The 27,018-nt window shown below is 40.9% G+C and overlaps 1 protein-coding gene across 1 annotated transcript; it reads left to right on the top strand.

The window, feature by feature from the left end:
- On the top strand, window positions 1-27,018 carry LOC311233113 (uncharacterized protein). Its single transcript, XM_084320001.1, has 3 exons — window positions 1-121; window positions 17,050-17,194; window positions 23,774-27,018. Exons 2-3 carry the CDS (start codon window positions 17,062-17,064, stop codon window positions 25,207-25,209), a joined length of 1,569 nt encoding a protein of 522 aa, XP_084176127.1. The 5' UTR covers window positions 1-121; window positions 17,050-17,061; the 3' UTR covers window positions 25,210-27,018.

Here is a 27,018-nt window from a genome sequence, read left to right as displayed (position 1 = left end):
GTCTGGGACTCTGGTCTGCTGCTGCTGCTGCTGCTGCTGCTGCTCCTCTGTGCTGCTGCTGCTCGGCGTGGGACCGACATCTGAGCCCCGTCCTCCTGGTGATGGAGGCTCGAGTCGTCAGGTAGTGACTGACATGTGTTTTCTAGCTGCATGTAGAGAGTGTTTGAGGGGAGTTCTCCTCTTACTGTGTTGTTAGCAGCGTCCGTCCACAGCTGCTGCTTATCGCTCGTTAGCATAGTTAGCATAGCCAGCCATTAGCTCTCTCGCTCTCTCGTGTTTGTTCTCGGTCTTGCTCCACGTTCATTACAATAGTTATTTTCGTTACTGGTATATTTCTGTAGTTTTTCTTCTGTATCTGGGCCTAGTGTTAACTTAACTGGGGCTAGTGTTAGCTTAACTGGGGCTAGTGTTAGCTTAACTGGGGCTAGTGTTAGCTTAGCTGGGCCTAGTGTTAGCGTAGCTGGGCCTAGTGTCAGTTTAGCTGGGGCTAGTGTTACCTTGCTGGGGCTAGTGTTAGCTTAGCTGGGGCTAGTGTTAGCTTAGCTGGGGCTAGTGTTACCTTAGCTGGGGCTAGTGTTAGCTTAGCTGCGTCTAGTGTTAGCTTAACTGGGGCTAGTTTTACCTTAGCTGGGGCTAGTGTTAGCTTAGCTGGGGCTAGTGTTAGCTTAACTGGGGCTAGTGTTAGCTTAGCTGGGGCTAGTGTTAGCTTAACTGTGGCTAGTGTTAGCTTAGCTGGGCCTAGTGTTAACTGGGGATAGTGTTAGCTTAGTTGGGCCTAGTGTTAGCATAGCTGGGCCTAGTGTTAGCTTAACTGGGGCTAGTGTGAGCTTAACTGGGCCTAGTGTTAGCTTAACTGGGCCTAGTGTTAGCTTAACTGGGCCTAGTGTTAGATTAGCTGGGGATAGTGTTAGCTTAGCTGGGGCTTGTGTTAGCTTAACTGGGCCTAGTGTCAGCTTAGCCGGGGCTAGTGTTAGCTTAGCAGGGCCTAGTGTTGGCTTAACACTTTCAGTGCCCAGCAGGGGGCGCACATTTAGTGCTTGAATGCCCACCATCCACTTCAATGTTAGCATTAATATCGCCTAATCTATGTTTTAAATTATGGCTATGTGTCTAATCTGCCCGTTGCATTATCAATGACTCATTTCCAGTCAACATTGTCGAAGCGGATTGTTTTTTTTTATCGGTTCATTTCCGTTTTATAGCATTTTGAAAAGCCCTCGTTTTCACGGAAAAAATAGTTTCCTTGATAATCGCCCTGTACTGTAATATTCTAGAACATTGTAATTTTTCGGCCTATTTATGAATAGTTTTCAAATAAACGCTAGATTATCGATAGTATATGTGTACGTGTGCACGCTGGTGCCGCGCGCTGAAAATCGATTCTCTCAGTTCCTGATCGCTCTTACAGTCAAACAGCCATATCACATTATAGGGGAAAAGCTTATATCTTCGTGAAAACGGGTCTGATTATCCTAAGACTGTTAAAATAGATTCCTTACCGGAGATCAGATGGTATCCAAGTTTCAAGTTTCTTTAACTCTTTCAGTGCCACTCACGAGATTTCTCGTGTTTTTTTATAGGTGGTTGCTAGCCACTCACGAGATTTCCCGGATTTTTTATTTTTATTTTTTTTTTGCGATCTGAAATTTTTTTGCATCACCCGAGCCTACCCGAGTATAGCCGAGGGGCGCCGACGATCACTGTGGAAAAAAGCGCCCCCTGTCGTCTCCCAGATGACATAAGTGATTTTGGAATGGACTCAATGAAAATGAATGGGGAAAAAAATCCGGTACTCCACATTTTCCAGTTCACTGATCCAGCCGGGGTTACCACAGTTCATTCTGGAGCCTCAGATCCCCGCGGATCATAGAGATCTACTGTGTCGCGTTGGATCCATACACTTATCGATTTTTTCGAATGGTGATCAGGAATTGGAATATACCAGTTGGATACCATCTGATGTCAGGTAAGGACTCTGTGTTATCAGTGGTAGGATAATCGGAGTAAGTTTGATGAAGTTATAAGTAGGGCTGGGCGATATGGCCTAAATATGATATCACGATATTTTTTTACCTTTCGACGATACGCATCACGATGTTTTCCCTTTTTTCCCCAAACAATTCTTTATGAGGCTTACCAAGACAGTATTTGAGTTTTCAAGCTAACATTAAAGACAAAAGACCCGGTGGTATTCAAATAAAGTCTTTATTGTTTCTTAACCTCCAAAATAAATCAAACAAATGCAACATATACAGTGCAACTTGCAATTCTGAGTCAGACTTTGACACACACACAGTCAATTCTTAACTTAACCTCTAAAATAAATAAATTTAACAAATTTAAGAAAATACACATGCCAAATGTGTAACTTTTCAAAATAACAACGTTATTGCTTTTCAATTAGTGCAGTGTGTGAACTTCACATGTCCTGAGAAAAATGAATAGAAGATAATTAACCTCTAAAATAAATAAATGTATTTATTCAAGGTTATTGAAAATATAACGATAACAAAGTTCTTACTTTTCAATCTGGCGGGCTCAGTGCTGAATGAAAATAAACAAGTACAAAAAAATACAAAAAAAACCTAATAAATAACTTCACAAGTTATGAGCGAGGAAAACGAGCCGAGCCTATCAACAGCGTCAGGCTTCAGAGCTGCCCTGTGGCATTCAAATACACATGCCAAATGTGTAACTTTTCAAAATAACAACGTTCTTGCTTTTCAATTAGTGCAGTGTGTGAACTTCACATGTCCTGAGAAAAATGAATAGAAGATAATTAACCTCTAAAATAAATAAATGTATTTATTCAAGGTTATTGAAAATATAACGATAACAAAGTTCTTACTTTTCAATCTGGCGGGCTCAGTGCTGAATGAAAATAAACAAGTACAAAAAAATACAAAAAAAACCTAATAATTAACTTCACAGGTTATGAGCGAGGAAAACGAGCCTATCAACAGCGTCAGGCTTCAGAGCTGCCCTGTGGCATGTGACAATGTTGCCACCAGTGCTGAATGCCCTCTCTGATGGAGAACTGGTGGCAGGAATGCAGAGGTACTTTTTGGCGAGTTGGCTAACCTTTGGAAAGTTACCCTCGTTGATTTTCCACCATGCCAGTGGATCTGTCTCGCTATCTGCTTCAGGCGTCTGGAGGTAACTTGTCAGTTCACCTTCAATTAGTTCTTTCTCAGAACAGGAAGAGACATCGGCTGTTTTTTTGAAGAAACTTCCAAGTGTCTTCTTGGCTTTCTTCGCTGGTGCTGCTGGGTCAGCTTCTGCTCCTTCTTGGGATGCAGACACGGTTGCGCCAGCCTGTGATGAGCTCTGCAGAGACTGCATTTCGGAAACCGCCCTGACTTTTACATTTTCAATCTTCTCCTTGCTGATGTAGTGGGTTTTAAATCGTGGGTCAAGAAGTGATGCCATGTCCAGCAGGTCATCTGTGGCGAGGTCTGCGTATTTGTCATTGAGATAACCCATAACGGTCATCTTCATGGTTGTGGTCAGATTTGTGTCCTCTTCCTCCGGATTTAGGAGATTGGAGTTGAAGAGGTGAAGGACAGGCTTCAGGTAGGATACGCTCACGTAGTCTTCACCTGATAGTGCGTCAGTGAATTCCTGCAGTGGGCTTAGAGCCTTGTTCACCGATTCTAGGACATCAATGTCCTGCCACGTGGGCACCAAGTGCCTGCTTTTTTTGTCAGCCGCCAGGACCTGGGTTATTGCTTTCTCCTGCTCCAGCACTCTTTGGATCATCTTCTGCCTCGATCCCCACCTGGTAGGTGACTCAGTGATGAGTTTGTGTAGAGGCAAGTTCAATTCAGCTTGGGCAGCAGCCAGATCCCTCTTTTTTTTCCAGCTGAAGGAAAAGGCAGCAACCACTTTCTTGCATACAGCAATGGCTCGATCAATCCGGGGGTCTTTCACACTCTTCTCTGGAAAAAAAGAAGAAAAAGAAGTGTTTTAGAATAGCACCATTTTCAGTAGATGGCATAATGCATTAGTAGTCTCATGTTATTATAACATTACAACAGTGCATAAAATAAGATGATATTCATCACATGCATTTAGCATTTTTATATTATATATTAGATTTAGATTATTAGATTATATATTGCATATATTTAGCATTTTAGCATTTCGTTTTTTTTAGATTATATATTAGATTAGATTATATATTGTAACTATTTATTGTAGGGCAAATATAACAGAGATGGCATACATAGTATAGTACTTATCTTATTAAAAAACAAAGCATTGATTAGCAAATCATGAAAATGTCAAACCACATTGTCAGAATTGTAATGTTTATTTAAAGTTGATTGTTTACTGAAACGTTTGACTGTTTAAAAATAAATGAACCACCACACTCACTGTACATGACTAGTTATTTATTTAATTGTTACATTAGATATACATACTGATATTTTTTATGTAAATCTATAGAGACTAGTAGCTTATAACTGCTAATCGAATGCTTGTGTATACATTTATATGAACTATTACACTTACCAATGGCCAGGTGAAGCCTGTGCCCAAAACACTGGAGTCTGGTCCACTTGTTTAAACCCAAGGCTTTGACGACGTTGGCTCCACTGTCTGTTGTCATGCAGACATGGCGTTCTTCTCTCAGCCCCCAGGCTTGCAGCGCCTCCTTCAGACCTTCGGCGATTACTGTGTCAGCTGTGTGGTCATCTGGGAAGTATGACGTCTGCAGGCATGTGCTGCACAACTTCCATTCACCATTAACGTAATGCACCGTTAGGCTTAAGTATGGCTCCGACGTTCGGCTTGACCACAAATCCGTCGTGGTTGAAAAATAAGCCACGTTTTGCAGCTGGCCAGCTATGTTAGCACGCAATTCGGTGTACATGCGTGGTAAAATATTCTGTGAAAAATATTTTCGGCCAGGCATCTCGTACCTAGCGTCCACTGTTTTTAACAGCCTCTTGAACCCCATTTTTTCCACGGTTGATAATGAAACCATGTCCTTTCCTATGTGGAACGCTATAGCCTCTTATCTCTCTCCATCGCTTGCTACTCTTTTCATAGGGGATGCCGCTGGCAAATGATGTATTTAACGTCGTCTGTTTAGGCTGTGGTGGTTTCAAAACACTGGAGGTACTGGGGCTACCGCGCAACTTACTGCTTTCGGCATATTCTTTGGGATGTTTTCTTTTCAGGTGTGTGAAGAGGTTGGTCGTGTTTCCTCCCGTTGCCCCGACTTTAATTTTACAGTTTGCACAGGATGGTGGTTTGACTCACGTCTGTTCGCGTGTAGCCAAACCAGGTCCATATCACAGACGTCGAACCCTTTTTTGGAATTAATTGCGAGTCCTCGCTTTCGCCTGGGTCACTCATCTTCACCGAGCAACATGCCTCTCTGTCTCAGTGTGCAGTGTGGGCGTGTACTAGGTGACGTAATTTGCGCAAATGTGTGTGTGTGTGACTGACTTTTTTTTCTCCCAGGCAGAGAGGCGAGAGGAGGAAAGCATTATACCTTTAGTGCTGCGCTTGTCTCATTTCAGCGCGGCGGCGCCTAACGTGAGGGCAAAACATCACGATATCCACGATACGTTTAAAAAGTGTATCGTTAATGAGCTGTACCCGATATTTATATAATATCGTCATATCGCCCAGCCCTACGAAGCAGCCTTTTGTTTCTATGGGCCGACTGCGTGGAATAATCTCCCACTACATATAAAACAGGCAGCCTCTGTGGATAGCTTTAAAGCACAGCTCAAGACATATTTTTATACTCTTGCTTTTAGCTGATTTTAAAATGCCTGTTGTCATTTATGCTTTTTAGCTATTTTCTTAATCATGTTTTGCTGGTCTTAAAATCCTGCTTTTCTTTTCCCCTTTTTTTTTTTGCTTTATTGTAAAATGTTGTGTTTTTATTTCTTTGCTCTGTTAAGCACTTTGAGCTGCACTCCGTGTATGAAAGGTGCTATATAAATAAAGATTATTATTATTATTATTATTATTGTCCCACCATGCAGAGACATTTCAAAGGTTTGATTGATTGAAAACTTTAATTAACAGATTGCAGAATGGGTACAGCTCAATACACACAATTGTTAACACTTTGAGTGCCACTCACGGCTTTTCTTGGGTTTATGCCCCGACCGTTGAATGCCACGGTCACGAGTATTCTCGGGTATTTTTTTATTAGCGATCTGAAATCAGATTGCATCACGCGAGCCTACCGTTGGAGATCCAGGGTAGAGCCATATGAAATCCGTTTTATTATTTTCCAAATTCCATTAAATTTTTTCCCAAATTCCGTTTTTTCCGTTTTAATATTTCAGAATTCTGTATTTTGCTTTTTATGCTCATTTTACCATCAGAAATAGTGTCTAATAAGTGGGAATGAATAAATGTCCACAATTGAATATGATATAACAGTCCATTTAATGTTTTTAAGTGCTGCAACTCAGAAATACAGTTACATTTTACACAATACTTTTCAAATAATATTGTGACAAAATAAAAATACACATTTCAAGTGTAAACAATAGATACAGCTAGCTACTACTGACTTTATCACAATGACAATGTCAGTAGCCTAGCTATATCTATTATATTGTGATGAAATATAGTAATGCATAATTTAGGCACGTTTAGTTTATTTCGTTTATAAAGGACCGTGTATAATGACAATCGTTTGCATTAAACAAATGGATGAGTGCACCAGATTTAGCAAGAAGCTATCATTTCCATCTATAGTCCTATGTACTGTAACGTAGGGGTGGATGGTATGGTCTAAAATTTATATCACTGTATAATTTGAAGCATAGACGGTAACGGTATATATCACGGTATCATCGTTTTTGATAAAAAAAAATTATTTTATATAATTTTTTTTCTTTTATAAAATATATATATTATATAATTAGACTTTTACTTGTATTATCTGCGAGACATCGCCACCACACAACAAGCTCCACTGTCTGTGTGTACTCTAGTAGCCTCCAGCTACGGCCAGGATTCTCCGGAGCTGCACCTGGACCTATACTAGAGTAGCCTCGAGCAGAGCTACGGCCAGGATTCTCCGGCGCTGCACCTGGACCCTATTGTATTGGTATAACGCTACTTAACTGTGCTCAGCAAGCCCTCAGCTCGAATACGCATCGAATCAGTGTTATAAGACATTGATATCAGGAGCTATCTGTAGCTACTGCTAGCCGGATATATAACGTTAATACAACGCCTCAGTGAATTATTTAGTTCAATGGGACATTTCGTTTTGAACGGTGAACTAACTTGCGTTAACGTGAGCTAACAGCTAACAGGTAGCACACACGTCTCTACTAGACTTTGTGGAGCGTTTGTTGATGTCAGGAGCTATCGGTAGCTGGCCGACTAGATACCGTTCGGTTAGACAATGCCTCATCATGTATTAAACTAAAAGTGAATAGTTGACTGGGTCATTTTGTAACGGTAGCTAAGCTAACGTTAGCTCAGGGAGACGCCGCCGTCCTCCCGTTTACCGTCCCACTAGACTACTAGACCTGTGTTTACATGCGTGCGGTAGGGGCTGGCACGCCCACTGCGCGAAGCCTCCTAAATAACTTTTCCAGTTCGCACATATCTATTATGACTAATTCTATCTATTTTTAGGGGCAAATGCGAGTGAAATAGTCGCGCTGTGGTTACATGACGTCATTGCTATTTTAGAGCTGCACTACCGGTTACACGGTATAGTCAAAATCCATACCGTAGAGCAAATTCATACCGTTTATACCGTCCACCCCTACTGTAACGTGTCATAGCTATTTAAGTTTATTTAGATTATAAAGGGCAGTGTATAATGACAATCGTTTGCATTAAACAAACACTACACAACAACAACCACCAAACGCACATAGCACACACATCCACACGCACACACTCACTTTAAACAAACACACTGTAGCACCCACTCCACACACTTTATAGCACACACCCACTTTAAACAAACACACTGTAGCACCCACTCCCCACACTTTATATTTATTGATGAAGGATTGCACTACAACTCGTACACCTTACTGTAAATTGTACCTAAATTGTACCCCATCCCATTTCTGCTTTGCACTATATAGTACTGTACATTAGTACACTGCATAGTATTGTATATTATATGGTAACTCAGAACATTGTACATATGTCTATACCGAACACTGTGACCTCATTTTTTTCTTCTAAAATTACATGCTATACTATGTTATTTGATACTATCTTGTCTAGCACAGTCTCTGGAGCGTAACAGTAAGAAGCATTTTGTATGAAAGTATTCTGTACTTCTGTATGACAACTATTAAAGAAACTTGAACTTGAAACTTGGATGAGTGCACCAGATTTAGCAAGAAGCTATCATTTCCACCCAGGGAACAAAATTAACTTTTTGACTTACCAGCCATTTGGCTGGTAGATTTTAAAAACTACCAGCCAGGCAGATTTTTTACCAGCCAAAAATTTAAAATAGCTTTTTAGTATATCGCCATGTGTTATTATTACTATATAATACTCTCATATGCTATTTTCAATTAATATCATAAACAACATAAGGAATATTAGCATAATTTTGAGTGGACTGAAGGAATGAGTCAGCGTTAATAGTTTTAAATGCAAATAATTTATTGAAACATAGAAGTGGGGTCGGGGACACACACTGTTTCAACTCACCACCCCCGCATCATATTGTAGTCTAGTCTGTCTTCAAACTTCCACTCCTCTCGAAACCTTTTTATATTTGAATATCAACATTATCTGTGCATCCTCAGTAATCCTCAGTTTACTACAATATACTCCTCTCCTGAGTCCTGACTAGTGACTTCATCGTCTTTCCAAACGCACGCACGCACACACACAGAGAAAGGGAGAGTGCCCCCCCCCCCCCCCATTTCCCTTTCCCCAGTCCACACTGTCTGCTGTTCTCTATGGCTCTGCCGCTGATCAGGATTAGCTTGTTAGCTTACGCTAACATAACGTTCATTTCGGGCGATGTGGGCATAAATGAATGGCGACGATGCAATGCATGTTAGATGCATTTGACCCGTTGTGAGAAGAAGAAAAAACCACAGACTTATTTCGGCTCGCAAAATAGGCGCACTGCTGTGTAGCTCTGCTCTCAGGGAACAAACTTAACTTTTTGACTTACCAGCCATTTGGCTGGTAGATTTTAAAAACTACCAGCCAGGCAGATTTTTTACCAGCCATTGGCGGTTGGCTGGTACTTATTTTGTTCCCTGTTTCCACCTATAGTCCTATGTACTGTAACGTTTCATAGCTATTTAAGTTTATTTAGATTATAAAGGGCAGTGTATAATGACAATCGTTTGCATTAAACAAATGGATGGGTGCACTAGATTTAGCAAGAAGCTATCGTGTCCTAACGTTATAGCTATTTAATCACAATAGTGTCGCAAGTGTTTTTGTGGCTCTAGTCCACGGAACGTTGACAGAATTTGCGAAACACCTTATCGCCGGAGGCATAAAAGTCATTAGGATACTGCTCTGCTCTGAATTGAGGGCTTGGGCATAAAAAAATATATTGTTTGTTTCCTGTTGGTTGTCAGTTAGGCCATGGGTAGGTATGGAATTTATTTTATTTTATTCTTTCCCACGGCGACTATGGATAGGGAATTTCTTTATTTAATTAATGTTCACAACAACATGGATGCATGTACTCTGCCAGCATGTTTAATATCCATAATGCTAAAGGTTTGACTAAGATTTCTATGAAACTTTATTCATTTTTTTTTTTTTTTTTTTTATATATATTTTTTTAAAACTCATAAAATATATTGGGTCGCACCTAAATCGGCAGGGTCCGTCGGCAACCGGAAACAAACCATTATTTTTGTTAGGCCTTATTGGGGAATTTCTTAGCTTCTTGACTATGTTAACACCGAAGCAGCGAGACGCTTGGAGACTGCTGTGTTGTGTGTAACCCGCTCTAGCATCCGCCTCCCCGGTCGCGTGTGCACCAAGCGTTCCACCCAAAAATGGAATTTCAGTCCAGATTAGGCCAAATTCTGCAATATTCCACGTTTTGCAGTTGATTCCATTTTTATTGGTTAATTCCGCGATTCCGTGAACACGGATTTCATATGGCTCTAATCCAGGGACCGCCGGTGCTCGGATTTGAAAAAAGTGCCCCCTATCGTCTCCCAGATGGTAAATCACCCTTTTGGAATGGACTCAATGAAAGTGAATGGGAGAACAGATTTCTGACTCCACATTTAACTTTTCACTGATGCAGCCGGGGTCTACCAGAGTTCATTCTGGAGCCTCTGAGCCACGGCGAATATGGGTTATACTGTACACACGATGTACATTTATCGATTTTTTCGAATGGCGATCGGAAATTGGAATAAACCATTTGGATACCATCTGACCTCAGGTAAGGAATCTATGTTATCAGTGTTAGGATAATCAGACTTGTTTTCACGGATAAGCGTTTATGTGATATGTGATATGGCTGTTTTGACTGTAAAAGCCATGAGGAAATAAGAGCAGCGATTATCAGCGCACGGCACGAGCGTGCGTGCGCACACATATACTATCGATCATCTAGCGTTTATTTGAAAACGATTAATAAATAGGCCGACAAATGACAACGTTCTGGAATATTCCAGTAAAAGGCGATTATCATAGGCATGGCTTGTTTTTCCCCGGAAAACGGGTGATTTTCAAAATGCTATCAAACGGAAATGAAGCGATAAAAATACAATCTGCCTTGCCAATGTTGACTGGAAAATGAGTCTTTGATAAGCGACGGGCAGATTAGACACATAGCCATAATTTTAAACATAGATTAGGCGATATTAACATTAACATTGGCCATGGATGGTGGCATTCAACGGGGTAAAAAGGAAAACACGGCCGGCACTGAAAGTGTTAAGGGGATGCAGACCAGAGAAAGACTTTTGTCTTGTTTACATCAGGGTCCCCCATTTTCAATTCATAATGACATTTATGACATGCATATATATACAGATATAAAAATCAAATCTAAACTAATCATGACATTTATGACATCCATGACATACAGATATGTATTACTGTTACATTTGTGACTTGGGGTGGACGGTATAAACGGTATGAATTTGCGCTACGGTATGGATTTTGACTATACCTTGTGACCGGTAGAGCAACTCTAAAGTAGCAATGACGTCATGTAACCACAGCCAGGGCGTGACTATTTCACTCGCATTTGCCCCTAAAAATAGATAGAATTAGTCATAGATAATAGATATGTGCGAACTGGAAAAAGTTATTTAGGAGCACAGAGGCTTCGCGCAGTGGGCGTGTCAACGCGCAATTGTCATTTCATAATAGACAGAGCAGAGCGGACCTTCAATTCTAGAAGCAAACTAGTAGCTCTTCCACCCTGCTTTTGAAGGCTGTGTGACAACTTCTCTCGCGAGTCGCGCAGTTTCTATGTGTAATGTAAACTCTGCAACTCTCCAATCGTCTAACATGCTTTGCATCCTCGCCATTCTGGAATGCCCACGGCGCGCTAAAACCTTATGTAATGTTAACTGTTGATCTAGCCTCCGAAAGCTAACGTTAGCTGGCTCCACTCCTACTGTAGCAGCCTGTTGATGTACTAGCCTCAGAAAGCTAACGTTAGCTGGCTCCACTCCTACTGTAGTAGCCTGTCGATGTACTAGCCTCAGAAAGCTAACGTTAGCTGGCTCCACTCTAGCAGCCTGTCTATGTACATTGTACTAGCCTCAGAAAGCTAACGTTAGCTCCACTAACGGCCTCCTCCCTCCCTCCCTCTCTCTCTCTGCTAACAATTCTGATTCGATTCTTGAACCTATTTCATTAAAAAGAAGATATTGATGGACATTAGCTATACTTGAGAAAAGGTTTAGCATTTTTCTATTGCAGTTTTGCACAATAAATGTTCTTAATAAAATACCTCTATGTGAAATATGTCCTAGTAATACAAGAGTACAGTAATAGCTGCCATACCAGTGTTTACCCCTTCAGAAAATTCAAGGCATTTTAAGATAAGTTACCGTTACCGTCTATGCTTCAAATTATACCGTGATATACATTTTAGACCATACCGTCCAGCCCTACTACAAGATATGCAAATATACAGTACTGTTAAACAGAGATCCTAACTGTAAATATATACATACGAGGGGGAGGGGACTGTACACTAGGAGGGGGTGGGTGGGATGGGGTTCAGACATTTACAGGGGTCAGTTTCGAATTGCAGCCCCCCATAGGTGCTCTTTGAGAGCGGTTTTGAAGATGAGTAGGGATTCACATTTTTTTACGGCTGTGGGTAGGGCGTTCCACATTGATGTGGCATAATTGCGAAACGTGTTCAGACCCTTGTTTGTGCAGAATCTGGGTTGAACATTATTTATGCAACTCTCTCTGGTGTTGTGGTCGTGGTATTCACTGACCTTTGGGAAGTATTTCGACATGTACATGGGTACCTTCGTGGTGTAGTGTATCTTGTAGACCAGGCCCATTGCAAGTTGCTGTACTCTGTCGTCTACTTTAAGCCATCCTAGGTTGTCAAATGGGCAGGGGTGAGGTGGGTTCTAGGAGTAAGGTCAAGCAGTAGTCTGACCAGTTTGTTTGTGATGTTTGTAATTTTGTTTTTAGTGCCTTTGAGGTGCTTTGGTACCATGAGGTGCAAGCATAGTCGTTGTACCCTTGAATGAGTGCTCCTGCTAAGAGTCTTCAGGGTATTCTTGTTTACCAGAGGAGATCCGGTACAAGAATCTTGTATGTTGGTTGACTTTTTTTTATTACATTGGTTGCTATTTTGTCACAGGAAAGATTTGCCTCTAGGTAGCAATCAAAAGCATGGAGTGGCGTCCCCAATTACATAATCCAACATATGTGTAAAAGACTAACATATTCCAGTTGACCGGTAATTTTTTTAATGATTTGTTACGAATAAATCAATACTCATTTGTATAAATTACGTTAACTATCGAGGATAGTATTCCTGCCTGCAGAACCAATTATATATAACAGACTCAGACCCGCCCGCATTTGCTAACCAACCAATCAATGCTACGCAACATCAACGCAACGGTTGTTCAGATTAGATTTTGGTGAAAGGTACGCAACACCCTCTGCAACATCTGCAACCATGTTGTGTTAGGGGTAGGGCTGCAACGATTAGTCGACATAATCGACGACGTCGATTATAAAAAATCGTCGACGAGAAATTGTTGCGTCGATTAGTCATTAAAAAAAAAAAAAAAAAAACACTATTTAATTTTTTTTTTTTTTTGTGCACTACCTATCTTTGTGAGAGTGGCTTCTCAGGGTTCCAGACAACATCATAACATGATGATACCATAGCAAATTTTGGACATTGAAAACATTGTTGCCCTGCAGGAGATGATGATCAGACTAGACACACAATACATTACACACGCACTCCTCTCACTCACACACAGCGATCAGAGTAAGACACACACATACACACTCCTCTCACTCACACACAGCGATCAGAGTAAGACACACACACATACACACTCCTCTCACTCACACACAGCGATCAGAGTAAGACACACACACATACACAAATTACACAGTACACACCTCTCACTCACACAGCGATCAGAGTAAGACACACACAAATTACACAGTACACACACTCCTCTCACTCACACAGCGATCAGAGTAAGACACATACACACACACGGACTCCTCTCACACACAGCAAACAAAAGTTATTTAAAGTACACTTCCACTTTAATTTGTATTATTTAATTTATTTATCTTGTTATGAGTGATTGCTGTATTCTTCAAATACATTTTCATTTAAAGTGGCTTAAAGATCCAAATTCAAATGTTTCATGAGTCATTATTTTAATTTGCTATGGGATCATCATGTTATGATGTTGTTGTTTGCTCCTGACAAGAGTCTCAAAGTCTGGGGTGATGGTAGACAAGCAACTCTGCGGTCATGCTCAATGTCCAATCTGTTCCTCTGCTCTGTCTTCAGCTGGACCAGAGCTGAGAAGCCACTTTCACAAAGATAGGTAATTAAAAAAAAAAAAAAATTGTTGTTGTTTACATTGGTTTTCGATTAGTCGACTAATCGAAAAAATAATCGGCAGATTAGTCGACTACCAAATTAGTCATTAGTTGCAGCCCTAGTTAGGGGGCTTTCTCACTAACCATTCGGGGTCGAATCACAGCCCGATCGCACCCAAAAAGGGTGTGGTCGTCCTGAGTACGCTCCCCCGCTAGGGGCACACAGAATATTTTTTTAGGGGCACATTTTTAAATAACTTTTACCATTATAGTGCAAAAAAATATGTTCCTCCTGCCTCATTACTGTGGTCCTTTTATTTAACATTTAAGTGAGTTTGTTTTCAGGTTCGTATCTTTTATAATGAACCAACTGAGAGTGTGTAAATCACTAATGGAACAAAAACAACAAACTGTGTGCGCACGCTTGTGGTGATTTCATTCAAGGAGCACTACAAAACACACACACCATTGCATTAATCAGGAGGACAAGAAACTCTGCATACCTTTGTTTCACAATGAAAAGTGCTTTATAAATTAAATTAATTATTATTATTGTAAATAACCCCATGAAAGGTTTATTATTTGTATGGGTAATTACCCGCTTCATATTTGTGATGTTACTGGTTTCAGGGTGTGCCTAAAGTGATCAATGTGTTGGGCCGTTTATAGAGATCTATGCCAATTAATGTTTATGTATATCCGGGACTTTTTTTATAAGAATTGAGAGGCCTACTACGGTATGTGTATATGTGACCTTTAATTTGAAAACCGCGTTGCGATGCAACCTTGTTTAAGTTTGCGCTTTTGACAGTGAAATGTTCAGTTCAACTTACTGTAGCTCGAAGGAAAGACTCTAATCAAAAAGGTTTAATGGACCTGTATGAGGCCATATCTCTTACGGTGAGACTTTATAGAAGAGGAATGTAATACTATGCAAAACGAGAAATAAACAGTGATTTTACCAGCAGTAAGTTGCAAGCCACTTTCATACGGGGAACCGTGACAATTATTAGCATTATCTTATTTGCATATTGTCTCATTATTAGATAGATAGGTTGATACTTTATTGATCCCCGGAGGGAAATTTAAGTAGACAGTATTATTGAAAAACGTCCTAATAGTGGGCGACTCACCTAATGCATGGCTGAACTGAACGTTAGAAGTGTGCCCCCGTCAATCATCACTGCCAGGTCCGACTTAATTTAATCTGCTATGGGCTCTTATCATCTCTCCACATCGGACGTGGTTGTCATAAGATGGACTGATATCCGCTCCGTTGTTCTTGCAGAGCAAAATTAGCGCCTTAAACTTATTGAAATTAAGTTCTTCTTTGGCGATGCAACATTCAGTTTCGGTTCGCTAGGAATTATGGGATTTGGTGTTGGATGTATGGACTCTACGCAGACGGGACATGGTATTTAATCGCACGATAGACTACAACTACCAAGTTGCGTGGCCCAGATTCACTTCACACGGAAATCTTTTCTTCACACAGGCTAGGCTATCGCAGTAAATTCATTCATTGCCGACAGATTTTTTCATAGCACCGGCGTGACATTATGTCTCACTGTACAGCCCTGGTTGTAGGCTAATGTTTTACAATTTTTTTTATCTAATTTGTATGGATTAATTTAGGAGTGAAATGTGAATGAAGGGTTGAAATCACTACTCGCAAGGTTGCCCCAAATATTATTTTCCACTCGCACGGGCCAAATTAAGGGGCAATTTGCGATAATCTCGTCACAGTGTACAGCCCTGAAGAGGCTTGCTGTATCAACTTGCTGACACACACAACATCGTTACTGTAATGCTTTCATGCTTGCTTGAATTTTGGGCAGATAAAAACATACAGCAACAACTGGACAATACCCACAAAATACCCACAAAAATGATATTTATGGGCAATTTGGCGAGTTCAGACCTCAACCAAACAAGCATGTTGAGCCTCACGGCTCAGTGGATGAAAACATGAAGCCACGTTACAAGCACAAATACTTCCCTGGCTCGCATTAGGCCTGGCAATTTCTTTTGCCATTGCTATGTCTACTATACATTGGTTTCTTGTTCCAATGCATTTATTTCTATAGCCCAGTGGTGCCCAACCAGTCATATAATTGACGCAAGCGATGTTAGCTGCTGCTAACTAGTAATAAATAGGCTAAGCTAACTAGCGGAGCGGAGCTGATTCGACCCCGAATGGCTAGTGAGAAAGCACCCTGAACATGTTAGGGTTACCTTACATTGGTTTCTTGTTCGAATGCATTTATTTCTATAGACGGTGCCCAACCTGTCGGCCGTGATCGACATGACATGCAATATAATTGCCACGAGCAATCGGCTAACGTTAGCTGCTAACTAGTAATAACCAGGCTAAGCTAACTAGCGCTAGCTTAGCGTTAGCGTTAGCCCTGGACAACGCTCAAAGCGGACTCCACAACACCAGTTCCATTCGTGAGAAAAGGGGGTGGGTTATATTGACGAGGCTTGACAACAGAGGTTCAAATATAACTTCATATTTATTGGTGATTTGTTTCTTTATATCAGCATCCAGTTTCCACCAGTGTTATTAAACTCTTCCTGTGTTGACGTTAGAGCGTGACATCATCGCCTACGGCAAGCTTACACGCTCAAAACGCAAACCGGAAACAAAACCCGGAGCGCACCAAGACTGCAGTGTGTACACAAACTAGAGGGGGCAGAGGGAGGGGGGGGGGAGTTCGCACCCAAGGACGGAACGAGAACGGAGCTGATTCGACCCCGAATGGCAGTGAGAAAGCCCCCTAAATTGTGTTGCAGTCGCGTCACAGTTGCTCTAGCATGTAGAGCCCTTTATGAAAATCTTCCTGTCAGGATTTTCCTTCCTTTTCAATTTGTTAGCCTAGGAAAAGAGAGCTACCTGTATAGCTGGTTAAGGACTGATGGTTCTTGCTTGGCTTTCGGTGTTCCTGATGAATTTCAACTGAAAAGTTAGACATTTGTTTGTTAGGATGAATGTACAATGTACTGATATTTCTTTCCTTACTTTCCCCCAAGAGTGGTCTGAATATGACCACCCCTAGCCTCTCACACCTTGGTTTGAGAGAACTGTCTGTCTGTCTGTTTGGTGGACTGCATGAAACCGCCACAGCTGGACCAGGACCAGAGCTGTTTGGACTGCATGGAAACAAGTATGGAAATGGTGACTTTAATCTGTAAACATTATGACTTTATAAGTGTTGACTTTAACCTCTTAAGCCAGACTCTAAATTAGCCTAAAAGTACATACCCAAGTAAAAGGAAGATTGCTCCACTTCTACAAGGTACATTTGCCAGGGCTGTACGCTAAGCTTTTTCACTAGGGGCACACTTGCCCCCTAAATGAGAGATTTATAAAAAATATTTTTTAGGGGCACATTTTTAAATAACAATTTTACCATTATTAAAAAAATATGTTCCTCCTGCCTCATTACTGTGGTCCTTTTATTTAACATTTAAGTGCGTTTGTTTTCAGGTTTGTATCTTTTATAATGAACCAACTGAGAGTGTGTAAATCACTAATAGAACAAAAACAACAAACTGTGTGTGTGCGCGCACTTGTGTAGTGCTCCTTTAATGAGATCACCACAACACACACACACCATTGCATTAATCAGGAGGACAAGAAACTCTGCATACATTTGTTTCACAATGAAAAGTGCTTTAGAAATCAAATTAATTATTATTGTAAATAATCCCATGAAAGGTTTATTATTTGTATGGGTAATTACCTGCTTCATATTTGTGATGTTACTGGTTTCAGTGTGTGCCTAAAGTGATCAATGTGTTGGGCCGTTTATAGAGATCTATGCCAATTAATGTTTATGTATATCCGGGACTTTTTTTAACACTTTGACTGCCGGGAGCCGTCTTTAGACGTCTTTGCTGGCCATGCTAAAGTTGCCGGGGGACGCTGTACGTCGTCCTTATATCAATATTTCAAAAATCTGCGATCGGATTCATAATGTCCCTCCGCTGGCCTGAGACCCACTGAGCTCTCTGGCGGTTCAGGAGCGCCATCTGGTGGCCGATCGGCGCAATCGCTTAACAGGAAGCGCAGTAGAGGTTTTGCTAGACGTCCGTATTGCTTCCGGCCACTCGGTACATGTCCCGTGACTCTAGCTCGTCACACTACATAGCGATCGATTGCCAATAACTCGATAAACAACATGATTTGGACGTATATACCATTATACAAGCTGGAGATGGACCGGGTAATAATATATCCCATAATGATAAAATTTCTACTCGGCGATGATCGCCCAACGGCGCGCGGAGACTGGGGCGAGTTTCAGCGTGTAACGTTACCGTCTTCGATAATAACTGATATTATCAACATTTGACCCACATTAGATGATTGGTATAACGCTGCCCACGGAATTATAAACGCCCCCTCGCCCATCCGGTCAACATCAGATGACGTGTAGTAACTTCTAGAAGTACGTCTAGTTGGAATTTTTTATATCGCGCTGATTGCCATCAAACTGTATTTCATCATCAATATAATGCATTTGGGGCTATATATCACGTTCTGGAGAAAGCTGCAGAAAGAGATGAAAACATACTTATACATTAGACCATACTTTACTATGAATATGTGAATGAAAAAGTTTAACGTTGCTACACAATGAACAATACATATAGGACTTTGAATGGGCCCTAATAATGGCAATGTAGCAATAGAATTTAAAAAGTTATAGCCCTGCAAAGAAGAGGACTTTCTCCATAGACAAATAGCGCTGGCAATCTATGGTATATCATTAATTTAACCTTAGGCAACCAAAGTGTTAATAAGAATTGAGAGGTATTTGTATATGTGACCTTTATTTTGAAAACCGTGTTGCGACGCAACCTTATTTACATTTGCGCTTTTGACAGTGAAATGTTCAGTCCAACTTAGCTCGAAGGAAAGACTAATCAAAAAGGTTTAATTGACCCGTATGAGGCTCTTACGGTAGGACTTTGATTGTTTATAGAAGTGGAATGTAATACTATGCTAAACGAGAAATAAACAGTGATTTTACCAGCAGTAAAGTTGCAAGCCACTTTCATTTCATACAGGGAACCGTGACAATTATTAGTATTATCTTATTTGCATATTGTCTCATTATTAGATAGATAGGTTGATATTTTATAAATGTAAGTAGACAGTATTTCACGTCCTAATAGTGGGCTACTACTACTCACCTAAAGCATGGCTAAACCTGAACGTTAGAAGTGTCCGTGTCCCCGTCAATCAATCATCACATCATCACGTCTATCATCTCTCCACATCGGACGTGGTTGTCATAAGATGGACTTATATCCACTCCGTTGTTCTTGCTGAGCAAAATGTGCATCTTAAATGTATTGAAAGGAGGTGCTTCTTTGCTCCCAAATATTTCCAACTCGCAACGGCCAAATTAAGGGGCAATTTGCGACGAGATCGTCGGTGTACAGCCCTGTTTGCATGTTCATGTATCTAGGGACATCTATGGACCTCAGGGAATGTATTCCCAGTGTCGGAAACATTGTGTCTGTTACTATGCTTGAGTCAGTTGTAATGAACCAAAGGAGAATATAAATTATTTTATAAAAATGTTTAATTCACTTTGAAGGGGAATAACACCATGCTAACATTGACCAGACGTGAAAAATTGCCACAGAGCTCATTCAGCACCTTTAGATCAAGGTGGTACTAAATCCAGATTGAACTTTGCCATTGGAAAGAGGAGATTTGGCCCGATCATAGATGTATGACTTGGCCATAATAAGGTCATTTATAGGCCTGATATTCTATATTCATTTTCCAAATTGCATGCACAATTCAGTACTGTATCTACAAAAAACCCTGTAAATCATCTTCCCTTTATTCATTTGCTTTTTTATTTATTTGTTGTACACTTGATCTCAAGAAGGTGCTGAATGAGCACCTGAATTGTTCACGTCTGGTCAATGTTAGCATGGTGTTATTCACCTTCAAAGTGAATTTTATCGTTTATATCGCAATGACCGACATTAAATGAATCATGTAGTATGGGTGATATATTGATCATAGCAGTTTGTATCGAAAATGGTAAACAAACAGGCTGAAACTCACCCCAGTCTCCTCGTAGCGTTGGGTGATGAGCGTGGAGCAAAAAGATTGCTATTATGGGATGTTGATATATGCGATCCATTTCCAGGTTGTATAATACGTCCCCCCCCCCCCCCCCCCCTTCATGAATACCGACAATGTGCATTTTGAGTTTTAGCTCTAGCTTCTGTAGTGCCGAAACGCTGTTCGATTTAATGTTATTAGCTTAGCACCCTGTATCTCGCCCTACAGGAAATATACTAGTCCAAATCCCATATAACGCTTATATTCATGAGGCTATAAAATGAGAACGTATTGATGAAAAAATTATTTCTTCAAGCCATTTTTTTGCCAGATTTAGTATCACCAGGCGTGCATGAAGAACAGAGAATGAAATCTACTCCGCCATTTTGAAACAGATTTCAAATTGGATGGTTGCTAAATGTTCAAAATAGGGGATACAAACTAACTGCACTCCAATATATTCCAATAACGTTCAGTAGGGATGTCCCGATCACGTTTTTTTGCTCCCGATCATGTGATTTTGAGTATCTACCGATACCGATCTTTCCCGATCCGTTCAATTTCTTTTTAAATATATATATATATATAATTTTTTTCCTTTTTTTTTTTTTATTCAACAAACATGACCATGTTCACATCTTAAACTCATACTGAGGCCTTAGTTTTGGTTTTAAATTGCATATCATCATTTTATTTATTGTCACAGAGCAGAAGAATTTTGCCAAAACAAACCAATAGTATCCAGCTGCAGAACGGCAGACCAGCCACACCCAAATGCATTTCCTTTGATTTAATTATACATCAAATGATTTATGTCAAGGATTGCAATGCCTCGCTTGAATGAAGTTAACTTTTCACCTGGATAACGTCAACATTAACGTAATGTGAGAAATTGGGATTACAATTTTTTTTTATTTGGGTCTGAAAGTGTGGCTGGTCTGCCGTTCTGCAGCTGGATACTATTGGTTTGTTTTGGCAAAATTCTTCTGCTCTGACAATAAATAAGTGAATGATGATATGCAATTTAAAACCAAAATTAAGGCCTCAGTATGAGTTTAAGACGTGAACATGGTCATGTTTGTTGAATAAAGAAAAAATCCTGATTTTATTTATTTTTTTGCTGATCCCGATCTTCGGAAAATCACGTGATCGGGGCCGATCGGATCGGGACATCCCTAACGTTCAGTTTTGTGGTATATAATCCAGAGTAATAAAAGAATAAAAATCTTTCATAAGAAAGTAATTTGCTTGAAGGGAGCTAGAAGCCTTTGGGAAGTGTAGTTTAAAAAAAAATCCAACGCTCATTGAAAGCTCTGGATGTCCTCTTCTCAAAATGACTACAATCGTCATCATTCAGCGACTGCCACTAATTCAATATGGCAGATCTCTGCGATCACAACACATTCCAAAGACTAAAATCTCACTAATAACACTTTAACCTATTGGTAAACAAACATATTGCTGAAAATATACATTATGACTGCTGTTGTGACATGGTTATGATTTTTACTCTTGAATACGTTTGAGAAAAAAAAACGCTAATTATGTCAGACAGTGTAGAGAGAATGATTTATGACGTGATGTCATTTGTGTCACGGGCAGTGATGCCACAGATTACTTGTAAAAGTAATCTGATTACTGATTACTCCTTTAAAAAGTAATCTAAGTTACTTTACTGATTACCAGAGTAACTTAGTTACTTTGAAAGTAACTAGGTTACGAAGTTGTCGTCGTTCCCCCAACAGTTTTTTCTAAACGCTTTATTGAAAGTGCATACATTGTTTTTAACTTGTTTCTCTGCACATAACGTAAATTGTTAAACTAGTGCTTCAGCTTCTGTACCATCAAGTATGGTAAAGCAACAGTCTATGATGCTCACAGCATTAGAGCAGCCAGCCAGTGGTTTTACAAAAAAAAATCACATCTAACAAATGCAGGCTGAACTATTCAATTATATCAACTGTAACTATTAAATTGTTTTTATAAATGTCTCTCTATAAACATACAATCAGTCTCTCTTTAACATGTAAATTAACTGTAAATCTGGCAAATAAGAGCTTTTGCTCTGCCGCCATCAACCCTCCTGTACCTAGTCGAAGCGTCGGCTAGTGTTGTGATTCCAGATGCTTTCAATGCAATTGGATGTGCTGTTTTTAGCGGTAGACAGTATTTTGTTTCCTCCGCATATGAATGTTTTTTTCACCCGGCTTAGCTGACACAAACGTGAAGTAGTGACTGAGGCTACGTTTAGACGAGCGTTTTGGGATGGAAGTCTGAACAGAAACCGCAAAAGTCGTCTTGCGGTTTCACTTTAAATTTTGCCAAGCGTTTTGGGGTGGAATTCTCCGTGCAGACGAGGCTGTAACGACGGAGCCCTGCTGTCACACGATTGGCGCATATGTCACATGACGTGCTGTGAAGATGTATTGACTGTCAAACGAAATAAAATACTGCATTCCGCCTGCATTATGAATTTATGATGAGATAGTAACGAAATAGTAACGCACAGCCACTTGGACAAGTAACTGCAATCAGATTACTGGCTTTTAAAGATTAACGCGTTAGATTACTATTTTCGGGGAAAAGTTATCAGATTACAATAATAATAATAATAATACTAAGTAACGCGTTACTGGCATCATCACGGGCTGAAGAAGTTAAACTATAAAACCCAGCTACATACCTTTTATAAACCTCTTACATGGAAATTAAAGGTCCCCTGTCTTATAAATGGCCTTTTCAAGTGTTTAGCATTGTTTTCTAGCAATGGGGGTTTGTATCAATGGGGTCTGTGTCTCTAATTCTCATTTTGGCGTATTGCTCCAATTCAGTTTAAACAACATCCTCCCCCAGTGAACTAAGCCATTCTGATTTGACGTAGCAAGGAGCTGATCTGCATAACTAACGCCCCCTCTATGGTTGTAGCCACATTAAACCCTTTCACTCAACAACGGAGCGAGTGGAAATACCGACGCTTCCTCAAACGGGTTGATGTGGCGCGGGCGCCGACAGAGAGCAGAGAACGAGCGAGAGGGAGAGAGGGACACAGAGCACCCCACACGCACTCCCGACTGTGCACGCGGGGACACGGACACAGAGCACTTTACACACACTCCTGACCGCGCGTCCGGGGAAACGCACACACGCATGCAGTCGGGAGCGCGCGCAAAACGCTCCGCATCCCTCCCTCTCCCCGTCGGCACTCGCGTCACATCAACCTGTTGCAAAATATCATAGCGCACATTCCCACGCGTATTCCGATCCGTGCAATAATATTCATAGGGGTATATATTGTCATTTGAAACAAGTTACCAATGCATTGTCCCGTGGGATTACCCCGCGTCGAAATTAATTAGTATCCCCCTATGTCTCTCTCTTGTCTGCCAGTGCAGACTGTGGGTGACTGTCACTCAAAGCGATTTGCGAGTATGGGCAGAGCCCAGCCCAAAACAGCTTGAAATCTTGAAGTGGAAAAATGCTGATTTAGAGTACTTTATTATAAATACAAAACAATGATTAAAAAACGTACCTTTGATGTGTTCCATAGACTCACAGGAATTGTGTAACATTGCCCAAATAGTGAAAGGAATATCAAAACATGGGACCTTTAAGCTGAATAAAATCACCAAATCTCTCCTTTCTCTGACACTCTTCTCCATCCAGATAGCTGTCCTGTCGGGCCTGGGAAGAAACCAAGAGGCTTGGATGGAAGAAAAGGTCTCTGCTGTGACCAGTGTGGAAAAAGCTTCAGTTCAAAGATGAATCTTAATAAACACCAGTGCATTCACACGGGAAAGAAACTCTATTCCTGTGACCAGTGTGGGAAGAGCTTTCGTCAGACATGTGATCTGAAAACGCACCAGAGAATTCACACAGGAGAGAAGCCCTACTCCTGTCACCAGTGTGGGAAGAGCTTTCGTCAGCCATGTGATCTGAAAAGGCACCAGAGAATTCACACAGGAGAGAAGCCCTACTCCTGTCACCAGTGTGGGAAGAGCTTTAGTCGTCAACAACATCTGAAATCACACCAGAGAATTCACACAGGAGAGAAGCCCTACTCATGTGACCAGTGTGGGAAGAGCTTTAGTTTTCAACAACATCTGCAATTTCACCAGAAAATTCACACAGGAGAGAAGCCCTACTCCTGTGACCAGTGTGGACATGGCTTTACTTGGCGGCAACATCTGAAAACACACCAGAGAATTCACACAGGAGAGAAGCCCTACTCATGTGACCAGTGTGGGAAGAGCTTTAGTCGTCTGACTAGTCTGAAAACACACCAGAGAGTTCACACAGGAGAGAAGCCCTACTCCTGCGACCAGTGTGAGAAGAGCTTTAGTCATCTGTCTGGCCTGAAAAAACACCAGAGAGTTCACACAGGAGAGAAGCCCTACTCCTGTGACCAGTGTGAGAAGAGCTTTAGTCAACTGACTAATCTGCAATCGCACCAGAGAGTTCACACAGGATGGAATCCCTTCTTTTGTGACCAGTGTGAGAAGAGCTTTAGTCGTATGACTAGTCTGAAAACACACCAGAGAGTTCACACAGGAGAGAAGCCCTACTCCTGTGACCAGTGTGAGAAGAGCTTTAGTCGTCTGACTAGTCTGAAAACACACCAGAGAGTTCACACAGGAGAGAAGCCCTACTCCTGTGACCAGTGTGAGAAGAGCTTTAGTCATCTGTCTGGCCTGAAAAAACACCAGAGAGTTCACACAGGAGAGAAGCCCTACTCCTGTGACCAGTGTGAGAAGAGCTTTAGTCAACTGACTAATCTGCAATCGCACCAGAGAGTTCACACAGGAGAGAAGCCCCAGAGAGTTCACACAGGAGAGAAGCCCTACTCCTGTGACCAGTGTGAGAAGAGCTTTAGTCATCTGTCTGTCCTGAAAAAACACCAGAGAGTTCACACAGGAGAGAAGCCCTACTCCTGTGACCAGTGTGAGAAGAGCTTTAGTCAACTGACTAATCTGCAATCGCACCAGAGAGTTCACACAGGAGAGAAGCCCTACTCCTGTGACCAGTGTGAGAAGAGCTTTAGTCGTCTGACTAGTCTGAAAACACACCAGAGTTCACACAGGATGGAAGCCCTTCTTTTGTGATCAGTGTGAGAAGAGCTTTAGTCATCTGTCTGACCTGAAAAAACACCAGAGAGTTCACACAGGAGAGAAGCCCTACTCCTGTGACCAGTGTGAGAAGAGCTTTAGTCAACTGAGTAGTCTGAAAACACACCAGAGAGTTCACACAGGAGAGAAGCCCTACTCCTGTGACCAGTGTGAGAAGAGCTTTAGTCGACTGTCATCTGAAATCACACCAGAAAATTCACACCAGAAAATTCACAGGAGAAAAGCCCTACTCCTGTGACCAGTAATAATAATAAATTCAATTTGCACCGCACTTTTCATTTGTGACAATCTCAAAGTGCTACAGGAGATAAAGATAATAAAAAGGGAAGAAATGGAAGAAACATGGAGATAAAAAAAAAAAAAAACAGGCAAATGCCTTGTAAAAAATAAATGTTTTTAGGCCTCTTTTAAAAACCTCAACGGACTGTGGTGCTCTCAGATGGTCGGAGAGGGCATTCCACAGCCGAGGAGCAGCTGAGCAGGAGGCCCGGTCACCCACATGGTGCAAAGGTGTGTCCTGTGTTTGGGTTGGAGTGTGTTTGAGTGTCCAGAGCCGAGGGAGCGAGTGGAGGTCGGGGGAGCGATGAGTTCCTTTTAGATAGGAGGGATGCACTGATGGGTGAGGAGGGAGACCTTGTATTCAAACCTGGAGGAGACAGGGAAATCACACCAGATAATTCACACAGGAGAGAAGCCACATCATTGTGGTTTGTGTGATAAGAGATTCATTACATTAGCATATTTCAGAAAACATGAGCAAATTCACTTGGGAGATAAGATTCAGGGAAATGTCAAACCTGTCGATGCACATTCTTAGAGGAGATAAACCCTACTGTAGCCAGTGTTAGAAGAGTTCCACTCATAATGAATGTGTGGCCCAGTGTTAAACGCTTCAGTACGTCATTACAGCTATCAGTCCATCAACAACCATAAGAATAATAGTGGTAGTGAGCTTTTGACTGTAGCAGTACTAGCATAGTCACAGTTTTCATTGACAACAACAGTTGTGTTTCTGTCGCTCTGAGTGAGACAGACGGTGTGGATGTTCCTGGGACACATTGTTCTAGTGTTTTAAATACTCGGATCACAGGAACTTTCTGACCTCAGTATTGGGTGACCAGCCAAAAGCCAAGCTAGTTAACAAACATGTGGTGTACACACTGGAGGGGAAAACTGCTTCTGGTATGGACTTTTATATTTTTATGTGGACACTAGTGATGTATTTAACTAATGTCACACATATTGTCAACATTCCTTTTTTTTTATACTTTCACAAGAAGTGTTTATTTTAGAGTAATGTTCTTTTTCTAGATGTTTTCTACCATCTAACTGCTTGTGGGTTTATGGGAATTGCAGAGCAACCTGTTACTAACTAACTATTTAGTATTTTGGCTGTAGTATTGATGAAACTGTCAAAACGGTATAGGGTTGGAATTGTTTACTTTCTGATCCATTCACATTTACTTGTCACTAGGTTGGATAGTAAAACCTGTTTATGACTGAACTTAAAAATATTTTAAATATAATCTACATCTTGAATTAAAAAGTGAATTGATCCCAACTTTGAAACATTCTCATTAGATTGTATGGTTAGCTAATAATATGGATGAATTGTAAGCGTCAATAAGTGTGAAGGTGTGAATTGATGTCTTAGAAGTAAATAACTCAGAAGTATGAAAATGAAATATTACATTTTAACCTACTTTGTATGAAAGGCTTCATCTTCTGAGTGCAACAATGATCATTTTTAGAAAATGTTCTGCTATTTACTAGAAACGCCTTCAA

Source organism: Notolepis coatsorum, assembly GCF_963971535.1.
Source record: "Notolepis coatsorum genome assembly, chromosome: 8".
NCBI lineage: Eukaryota > Metazoa > Chordata > Actinopteri > Aulopiformes > Paralepididae > Notolepis > Notolepis coatsorum.
Note: the sequence above shows the minus strand (reverse complement) of the source record. Positions and strands in the feature narration are given on the sequence as shown.

Bases quoted from the DNA above. Each gene is read 5' to 3' on its own strand.
- LOC311233113 (XM_084320001.1), top strand. From the start codon at position 17,062: ATGACCACCCCTAGCCTCTCACACCTTGGTTTGAGAGAACTGTCTGTC. The intron at 17,195-23,773 runs GTGACTTTAATC...TTCTCCATCCAG, and splicing joins TGGAAACAAGTATGGAAATG to ATAGCTGTCCTGTCGGGCCT.